This window comes from Medicago truncatula, chromosome 8, assembly GCF_003473485.1.
Source record: "Medicago truncatula cultivar Jemalong A17 chromosome 8, MtrunA17r5.0-ANR, whole genome shotgun sequence".
In the NCBI taxonomy this organism is placed as follows: domain Eukaryota; kingdom Viridiplantae; phylum Streptophyta; class Magnoliopsida; order Fabales; family Fabaceae; genus Medicago; species Medicago truncatula.
This window is the reverse complement of record NC_053049.1, coordinates 34,725,674-34,736,443: the sequence shown is the minus strand read 5'-3', so window position 1 is coordinate 34,736,443 and position 10,770 is coordinate 34,725,674. Positions and strand designations below refer to the sequence as shown.

Genomic DNA, 10,770 nt, shown 5'->3' with positions numbered 1-10,770 from the left:
GTTGGTAAAAGAATGTGTTGGTACCGCTACTGCCTCAGTCCTTGTGAATGGCAATCCTACTGATGAGTTTCATCTTGAACGGGGATTACGTCAGGGTGACCCTTTATCTCCTTTTTTATTTTTATTGGCAGCAGAAGGTTTGAATGTGTTGATGAAAACGTTAGTAGACGTAGGTATGTTTACGGGGTATAGAGTGGGGCGCGCGGATCCGGTGGTTGTGTCTCATTTACAGTTCGCTGACGATACGCTTCTTATTGGGAATAAAAGCTGGGCTAATGTGTGGGCGCTGAGGGCTGGTCTTGTTCTGTTTGAAGCTATGTCGGGATTGAAAGTTAATTTTCATAAGAGTTCTCTGGTAGGGGTTAATATTAATGATTCGTGGTTGTCAGAAGCGGCTTCTGTGTTGGGGTGCAAAGTAGGTAAAATCCCGTTTCTCTATTTGGGGCTCTCGATTGGGGGTGATCCACGTCGACTTTTGTTTTGGGAACCTGTTGTGAACCGTATTAAATCTAGATTGTCTGGTTGGCAAAGTCGGTTCCTTTCTTTCGGTGGTCGTTTGATTCTTCAAAAGTCCGTCATGACTGCTCTACCTGTCTATGCACTTTCCTTTTTCAAAGCTTTGTCAGGTATAATCTCTTCCATTGAATCTTTGTTTAATAATTTTTTTTGGGGAGGGGGTGAAGAAAAAAGAAAAATATCTTGGGTTAGGTGGGATATTTTGAGTTTGCGGAAGGAGTATGGAGGGTTGGGGGTTACGAGATTGAGAGAGTTTAACATAGCTTTGTTGGGTAAATGGTGTTGGCGGTTGTTATTGGAGAGGGAAGCTTTGTGGAGAAAGGTGTTAGTGGCTAGGTGCGGATGGAGGTTTGGAGGTTGGGGGCCGGAGTTGTTCGTCGTGGTGGAGGGAGATAGTAAGGATTAGAGATGGGATAGGTGAGGGTGGAGAGGGGTGGTTTGGGTCTTGTGTTAGGAGGAAGGTGGGAGATGGTGCGGATACTGATTTTTGGCGGTATTGTTGGTGCGGAGATGTTCCACTGTGTGCTCGGTTAGAGCGTCTTTTTGACTTGAGTGTTCACAAATCAATCTCCGTTAGAAACTTTTTCTTGTTCGGGGTGGATGTGGGTGGGGAGGCGTTGCGGTGGCGTAGGAGGTTGTGGGCCTGGGAGGAGGAGTTGGTAGAGGAGTGTAGGGCTTTATTGCTAACAGTTTCTTTGCAGGAATCAGTGTCAGACAGATGGCTTTGGGTACCTAATCATGATGATGGGTATTCTGTACGTGGAGCCTATGATGCTGACTTCACAAGAGCAACCACAGTTACACCATAATTTGGAGTTAATTTGGCATAAACAGGTTCCTCTCAAAGTATCTATCCTTGCTTGGAGACTTTTGAGAGATCGGTTACCTACGAAAAGTAATTTGGCAAACCGTGGCATTTTACCTTTGGAGGCGCGGTTGTGTGTTTCTGGATGTGGGAACGTTGAAGATGTTAATCATTTGTTTTTGTCTTGTGTAACTTTTAGTGCATTGTGGCCAATGGTGCGAGCATGGCTAGGAGTGGTGGGAGTCGATTCTCATTCAACCTCAGATCATTTTTTGCAATTTATTAATTACGCAGGTTGTTCGAGAGGGCGTCGGTCTTTCTTCCACTTAATTTGGTTGCTTTGTGTTTGGGTGTTGTGGAATGAAAGGAATGATAGGATTTTTAGAAATAGACAAAGTACTTTGCCACAAATGCTAGATAATGTGAAATCAACTTCTCTGTGGTGGTTAAAGACTAGAAATGTTGTATTTAGTTTTGGTACTCATCAGTGGTGGTCGAGCCCGCTTTTATGTCCGGGTATTGACTGATTTGGTTGTAATCTTGTTTGGACCTTGACATTTTCGTGATTGTTTGGCACATCTTGTGCGGTAACAATTACGGTGTCCGAGTTAATATATCTCATTTTTTATTGTTAAAAAAAAAATGAAAAATTAAATTCAATCATGAAAATATATATCGTTTCTTCTTGAATCTTCTGCAAACAATCTTATTTTCACATAAATATATCATAATTTCTAGTTCCATCTATATTCCATATGCATGGGGTGGTTCTGCATCCTTCAACCTCTTTACAGTCAAATAGGAATTAGAGTCAGAAACATATAGTAAAGATCAGATTGCTAATAGAAGGGGGGATGACATATTTTTCCTATGTTAAAATGGAGCCAGGGGAAATTTTTACATGGCCCAATCAAACTTCCTATACAGTAATCTTGTTCCAACACAATCACCTTCACAAGATATGCTTCATACTGGACGTCCAACCGAACGACTTCTTTCTTCTGCGTCGTGGTGCAAAGTTGAGGCCAAACATCTCCTTGAAAGCCTGATCAGGCTCAACTGTACCAACCAGCTTTGCAACAATGGTTGCACTCTCTCTAACATGGTTTATATCTGTTTCAGACCATAGGCGATGAGCCAATTGCAACCTCCTATGCTTTGAACTCATACTGATACCCCACTTCAAATACATGTTATCTCTTTCAGATTTTGATAACTTCCTCTGCATTTGCCTGCTCAACATTTGTCTCTCTCTTCGAAGATATCTCTTGCTGTTTGCATAAGAAATGCATTATATGTTTTGTATTACGCCAAATGTAAACTTTAGTTAAAAATATCAAAAATCAAAAGCAAACACAATATGTGAAATTATTATTACCTTGATTCAGGGGTAAGGGTTCGTCCATCTTCTAAAATTTGATTATCTTTGAGATAGGACAGCCTTCTCAGCTCTACCTCCATATAGATAGAATCTGAGGGTTCCCCTTTGAATAGAAGGAAAAAGTAAGTCCTGTGGACCAATGAAACATCACAAGAATGCCATAGTTCAACAATCTCTTTCTGCAGCAGCTTAAATTCAGAAGACCAAACCAAATGTTTGTCTTCATCATATTGCAATGTGTTCAACCCAACATCTTTGAACTTTTTGGAAGAAACAGTGGACTCACGTCCTGTCTCCTGCCATGCAAAACAACTTAAAGAATCACTTGCTGGATTATTTCAATATAGTAACAAGGGCTTTGGTAACAATAAGCTGCTTACATCGTTAGTAAGTTGGTTAAACGAAAAAATAAAGATGAATCTATGTATATATGATCAGAAACATTTTAAATTAGATAAAATAGCTTATATTGGTCATCAACACATGAGATCAGTAAGAGAGACACAAACAAACAAAGGAGGTGAAATATTGAAGCATACCTCATGGTTCGCCAATAGATTTGAACTTCCACGTTCTTTCTTTTCCCTTCTTACTGGAGATAAATCACTATCATCGTCAATTTCCATTTCAAATGATGATTTCACGTTTTGTATGTCAGCTGTAGAACATCTCACACAATTCCCATAACCACCCCAGGATAACCTCTCATTATTGGGATTATAGTTTAGTGTATAGGTCCTCTTTTCAAATCCCTGAGGTCTTCCAATGTAGTCTTTTTGGATCCCTATTGGGGGGGTATTCTGAATTATTTCATCCTGGTCAAAACAATCTGAAGATGAATCCTTCATGAGACTTGCTTTACAACTTCTGCTTCTGGTCAATTTCAAGATTCTAGAACTAGATACACGTTTTTCTACCAGCAATGGACTTATTTTCTCTGAAGAGGGTAGAACAAAACCTTGGTGCAAGCTATTCAGTTTTTTGTTTTCCTTTAACTCATATGAGCACAAGTCTTGATTTTCTTTATCGATGTTATCAACTTCTGTCAATCCTGAGACAGCTGTATTTTCCCCAGGAGATAAGCACAACTCTTGATTTTCTTTGTCGATGTTTTCAACTTCTGTCAAACCTGAGACAACCGTATTTTCCCCAGGCGATGAGCACCAGTCTTTATTTTCTTTGTCGATCTTCTCAACTTCTGTCAATCCTGAGACAGCCGTATTCGCCCCAAGAGATGAGCACACGTTTTCATTTTCTTTGTCGATGTTATCAACTTCTGTCAATCCCGAGACAACCGTATTTTCCCCAAGAGATGAGCACCAGTCTTGATTTTCTTTGTCGATGTTCTCAACTTCTGTCAATCCTGAGACAGCCGTATTTGTCCCTGGAGATGAACACAAGTCTTGATTTTCTTTGTCGATGTTCTCGACTTCTGTCAATCCTGAGACAACCGTATTTGTCCCTGGAGATGAGCACAAATCTTGATTTTCTTTGTCTATGTTATCAACTTCTGTCAATCCTGAGACAACTGTATTTGTCCCTGGAGATGAGCACAAATCTTGATTTTCTTTGTCTATGTTATCAACTTCTGTCAATTCTGAGATTGCCATATTTTCCCCTGGAGATGATGCATTCGAGTCTGTGTCTTTATTTGGACTCAAAGCTGCTGGACTTGAGTGTGTATCTGTGTTTGTAAATTGATCTTTTGACTCAACGCACCTAATTTCCTTACAGCTGTCGCCTAATTTATCACCGGGCTGTTCTTGACCTATCTTCTGATCCACATGATTAGCTACAGCATCATGACTTACAACCAACACCGCTTGAAAAGAATTCCTGATGGGAAGACTCTTTTCCAAATTAGGGAGCTGGAAATAGTTCTCTTCGGAACTAACACTATGTCCATCTGAATATTGAGAAGCATCAAAAGATCTAACACTCTCCACTCCGTCAAAATTTAATAAAATTGGTTCCTCTGTTTGATCTTCAAAGTCCATTGAACTTCGCACACGTAGTTTGGGATACTGAGAACCAAAACTTTCCTGAAAATTGGGTTTGAACATAAATGAGAATGAAAATAAATGTAAATTTTAATGCTTTAGAGTACACAAATACGCTTACCAAATCACATGAGGACATGTCGTCTCCAACCACTTGAAGCATGTCCTTAATTTGAGAGTGGGCAAGGTCCCGCTGCATTGCCAGATCCATGATCTCTTTCTTTAACTGCAAGCACATATAGTAGTCCATATTAAAGCTCAAAAGCACAATGCTCAAAAGTGATGTGCTCGTTTCACAAAAATATTCAGTAACCATAATATACATAATAGGAAGAACACTTGTGTCCTCCAAATCTTTTTCCCTCGTTTTTAAATATCAAACTGAAATTGGCTAAGAACTGAAATTTTTCAGGCAAGGTATTACAACATATATTGACAACTTTGAAATGTGTGAAGTCAGAATAAGATTATATGTATTGTCCTCTTAGTTTAAGAATGAGTGTGCAACACATTACTTTGTAAATAAAAAAAAATCAGAAATAATCTCAAGTATATACTTTATATTTGAAGTCTCATGGCAGATTGAAGCACGAAAAACATAAAATTAAGTCAACATATTCTAAAATGACTAGCACCCCAGGAAAATTTATACAATCCCCAATATTTAAACTCAAATATCATTATCAAGGGGTTGCCACAAACCAAATTAAAGCTCACATAATTTGCGACTGAAAGTGCATCGAATGACTATTATTTTCCACAGGACGGTCATAAAATTCGAAAGTTTAAGTTTTAATCTGTCAAATTTTCAGCATTGGGTGAAATATTTCAAATGAAATGACAAAGCATGTGAGTTATCAAATGTAATAAAATCACTTAGTATGATAGATAAAAGTCAACAGGTCGGCTCACTCATGAGGAAAGAGCAATTCAGTGCAGAGCGTGAATGAAAATGTGGATTTCAGGATGTTACAGGACTAGAAACAAATAGTTGAAACAACAATCCAGTGAGAACAGCGACTACCTTACAAAGACTACAGTCTACCTTTCAAGAACAGAAATATAACATATAACATTGTGGATAATATAGATATTGTACTTATATGCATAAAAAGTAATGAAAATCTTGACGATTACCATCTCAATTTGGAGGTCTTTTTCCCGCAGCAATTCTGCAGAATCAGGTTTACGCTGGGTTGACCCTGACTTTTTCAACTCGCTTTCGAGCCTAGCCAACTCTCTTTGCAATTGTTTGACCAACGATTTATCAGACACCACTACATTGACTTTTGCATTAGTTGACACTTCTTTAGCGCAACTTGCAAATAAGAGGGTGTTTCTAGTTTGTTCAACATAGCTCCGTGCAGGACTCATGGTACAGATGATTGCTGTTCTAGCATTGCCTCCTATTGAAGACTGCAGTATGCGGGTTAGCTTTGAATCTCTGAAAGGGATGTGTCCATTTCGCCCCTTGCTGTGATCAAATTCATGTTTTCTACTTTTTTAGATAAAATCAAAGGATACATTTCACGAAAAGTATATAACATCTGTGTGAGTAAACACATTTGAAGTGCAACCATTTCAAGCTAACCTGAGTTTGCGGATGACAGTTCCTAGAGTCAGTAAACTACGGTTGATGTGGCATCCTTCTTTCAACCTTGTACCAGCTGAATTAGTTTGTGATGCTCGCTCACTTCCAGCAAGATCAACAAAATTCTGTATCCAGGAAAATAAGTATTATTGTTTTGATTTTCAATTGAAGTACTTTAACGTAATAAAGCGATTCTCATTATTTTCCTTTATATGTGTGAATCAGCCATACCACAGAAGCGGCAAGAGCGCTCGATTTGTAATTTCCCAGAAATTCACGCGCAGAACTTTCAATTGTCTGGAAAGCAACATTATTTAGGCAATGTAAGAAATGAAGTACTGAAAGATTTAACCTGCCTTCAACAAACTTAGGAACCCACGTACCATTCTTAGAATTTGATGTGATCTGGAGCTTACTTCATTCAAGGATGTCTCTCCTATCTGCCGTTGTGCTGAAAAAGTTGTTGCATAAGTATATGCAGTCAGCTCAGGTGGACAAAGGATTGTAAAAGAGGGAAAAAAATATAACGAAGATAATCTGAGAAATTCAGTCAAAGCAAGAATGATTATAACTATCCGCAGTCCTTACTTTCACAGAAAGAAATAAGTTCTGTAAAATGGTTCCAGTCACGCAAAGTTTCCTCGGTGAGTTTCTCAACAACTGTGCCTTTCTGTTTAAAAGACAAAATGTCAACAAATTTTCATACACATTATCATTTTTGAAAACTGGTAAAGATATTTACCTCTGGATCATCAAGAAGTCTGAGTGGTGTAGTGTCATTACTAAGGAGGTCCCTGACAGATTCATTATAGATCTCCATCGCTGAAAATTTCAAGACAAATTCCCTTTCTTTGTGCTGTAAAAAAAAAATAAAAAATCTAATCAAAACAAGGTTTTCAAAATGACAAGGTGATGCAAAAATGTGTTCAGTTTCATATACCTTTTCTATGTAATTAAAAATGTCAGCTACAGCATACTCAGTAATACCACTCATGGTGTATGTCTTTCCACTGCTTGTTTGTCCATATGCAAATATGCTTGCTGATCAAATAGATAACCAAACACTTAATAAGCACCCTGAAAGATGCTAATATAGAAGTTGATTGACATGGATGCATATGATGGAGGAAAGAAAACTCACAGTTTATGCCATTGAGAACAGAAAGAGCAACCTCCTTAGCCGCTTCTTCGTACACTTGCCTTGTGGGGCAATCAGTCCTAAAAACTCGGTCTACAGTGAAAAGAAATGAAGGTGGATCAAAAGAAGGAAGCAAATAGACTTTTTAAAATTTTGAGATCTGATGAACTAAAAGCCAGACATGGTCTTGTTAAACTTCCTTAACCAAAACAACATTAAACAACCTTCCACCTCCATGTTTAATACAACAAGATTATGATATTACATAATTTCCTTCAATGCAGAAAATCTCGACTACATAATATGCAAGACAACAAATATCCAGGCGTGATTTTAAGGCCTTGTTGGAAGCTCGTAACATTCCAGAAACTTTTGTGATTCGACATTAATTATGGTGAATTGCCACTTTATTCTCCAAGTTAATCAGCCTAATCTTATAAATAAATAAAACATTCAAACAAGTGAAAGTATATGCGACTCAGGCGGCAATGTAACTAGGAATTAAATTAAATAAGTGCATGTTTTCGTTAATTTATTTTTAAATAGAAAAATTGTTGGTTTTCAGTCAAAATTCATCAGCATTTTGAATTTTTGATCTATGACAAGCTCTTATATAAAGTACAAACACCAAGTAAATAAATCAATGGATGGATTTGTAACATAAGCCTCTTCATACCAAATGAATAGGTTGTTGGATACAAAGACCTTTCAGAAGCTGAAAGGTTGCTCCTGTACATAATGGTAGTGTCATTAATGCATTCCCATTCAGACAGATCATTTTTCCATAACTCCTTTTCATTCAGCGGCCGCACACGAACGGAAACAAGAATTCTCTCCTCACCACCTGCCACGCCTTGCATTGCCTCCTCCCCTGAATTGGACCCCATTTTCACACTTCCTTCTCAAGCCTTTTCTCTAAACCTTCAATTCCAACCTCACCAATTCGGCATACAATTATTTCATTACATTTCAAGTTCTTTCATAAAGCTTGTACTATTCTTTTGTTGGAACTTGGGATGGCGTAGAACACAGGCCACCGCAACTTTTAAGCTCCAATCATTATCTGCAGAAACAAAATCATCTAAGGTTACCTCATCATAAACAAAGCAAATAAAACAAAAAAATGATAACATTCATGCAATTTTATATTCATGGGATCATATAGAAATTGACCAACTTCACAAACTTTTATAATATAAATTTGATCCAAAATGCGGTGCATTTTGTATTCTAATAAAAATTTTGGAATTTTCTGGGATGGTCTCCAAGACAAGGAAACACCCTGTCAATTCAACCTAGCATGCAACATATATAAAATCAGAATCTGTACAAGAAAATTACCTACACCGTGACAAAAACTTGGGATTCAATTTTTCAAAGAAGATTCATAACAAATTCAATGTGGTAAGAAATTCAGAAACTAAACTTTGAATATGGATTATCAAAATGGGTAAATAATTGAATGGATGTAATAATATTACTAAAAATCCTAGCTGTGATATTTTTATTTTTGGAGTAATTTCAGTTCAAACTTAATTTAGCAAGTAAAACAAAATCCAAACAATTCATGAACACAAATTCCAAAAATAGTACATGTATCAGAAAAATAAATATCACAAAAATCCAAAAAAAAAAAAAAGGCTAAAATTGCAAATTCCTTAATGTGACAGTGAATTTTAACGTTTTTAGAAAGAAACCGTTAAAATCTAGATCAAAATTCAAATTCTAATTATCAACAATAATCAATAATTAATAATAATAATTTAAGGTTAAATAGAGAATAATTGAGGAGATTCACCTATGAAATGCGATCTGAAACGGAAAAGTAGAAGAATGCAAGAAGATGAAAATAATTGTGAATTGAAAATGGTTGAGGTGTAGAAAACTGGAAAGAGAGAGAATGTGAGTGAAACTGTTTGTGGAAATGTCTGTGAGATGTTTTTGAAAATGTGAAGAGAGTTATGGCGTCTCCTTCTTAGTTTGTTGGTAGTTGAGTTGCACTGCATGCTTCATTTTCAGCTTTTACTTTTTCTCTCTTTTTTTAATCATTTTCAAACAAACAAAGCTTAACTACCGCGCTAAAAAACGGAGTATCACTCTAGCCGGTATACGGTAAGACTAATCTTTTGAGTCGGTCTGGACCGCAATGATTTCAAAAATGTTTTTTTAAAGTTGGAAGAGATTTTTTACCATTTTAAAAGTTTTATATTCTTACTAATTTTTTCAAAACAACCGTACATGGAACAATGTTTAAATTAAGGAAGGGAGAAGTGTTCATATTTAATATCCAATAATGTCTTAGATTATCTTCAATGGAGGCATTTTATATAACCCAAAGAACATTTTGGTAAAAAAAAAAAAATAATAAATAAATAAAGAACTGTACTCTAGTTTTTTGGTATTAAGTATCCGGTTCTTATTTTTTATTTTTTTGTCAAGTAGTTTAGTGGTTAGAGCTCACACAATTTAATTGTGGAGAAGTGGGGTGTCCAGGATTCGAACCTCGACCCCCGCATAGAATATGCAATATCCCTACCAACTGAGCTAATCTCACGGGATAAGTATCCGGTTCTTAAAGAATGAAGATGTTGTAATTTGTAATTCAGCTCAAAATAACTAAAATCTAACCGATAATTATTATTCAACTCTCAAACTCAAATTTGCATGAATGATTCATCAAATGGAAAGAACATTCTAGTTGGCTAAACCGTGGTCGTAGCTATTTTTATTTTATTAACATAGTTTGTTAAATGATAAATATTATAAATTAGTTTCAGTTGAACATAAACCAGTTTTACACTAACATCGAATAAAAATATAATACTTTACAATGACCTTTTAAAAATTATAGAGACAAATGAAGTTTTTCTTCAATAGCATATTTCAAGCATAATCTCTTCTTAAGATGTCAACATCATCACTATTACATACATAATTTTCATAGAATTTTCTAATCTTTAATACCTGTTTAAAGATAATAATTCTTAAAAAAAAATGTTTTTATTTATAATTAAATTATACGTTAAAATATAGTCGATTCACGATTACAATAAAATAATAATTCTTATAATAAACCTTTCGATTAAAATTTAAACCAGTATTAAAAATTTATTTGGTAACAAAATAATAATAAATAATATAACTAATTTTAGTCGATTACACATATAAAATAATTTAAAAATTTAATGTTACAATTAAATTTAAAATGTGTTACAATTAAAAAAATCGGTTACATAAAAAAATTAATAAATGTTTTGATAAATTAAATATATTAATCTTCAAACGGTTAATTAATATTAAATAATAAAATAATCATTGCGACATTAGATATCTAGGACA

General features: G+C 35.7%; 1 protein-coding gene across 1 annotated transcript; it reads right to left on the bottom strand.

The window, feature by feature from the left end:
- Positions 1–1,999: 1,999 nt before the first annotated feature.
- Positions 2,000–9,709, bottom strand: LOC11417934 (kinesin-like protein KIN-7G). Its single transcript, XM_003629305.4, has 14 exons — positions 9,230–9,709; positions 8,108–8,494; positions 7,435–7,524; positions 7,234–7,334; positions 7,036–7,149; positions 6,882–6,963; positions 6,677–6,744; positions 6,525–6,590; positions 6,294–6,418; positions 5,840–6,176; positions 4,824–4,928; positions 3,242–4,744; positions 2,700–2,998; positions 2,000–2,592 (listed from the first exon to the last, which is right to left on the bottom strand). Exons 2-14 carry the CDS (start codon positions 8,316–8,318, stop codon positions 2,274–2,276), a joined length of 3,420 nt encoding a protein of 1,139 aa, XP_003629353.2. The 5' UTR covers positions 8,319–8,494; positions 9,230–9,709; the 3' UTR covers positions 2,000–2,273.
- Positions 9,710–10,770: the final 1,061 nt, after the last annotated feature.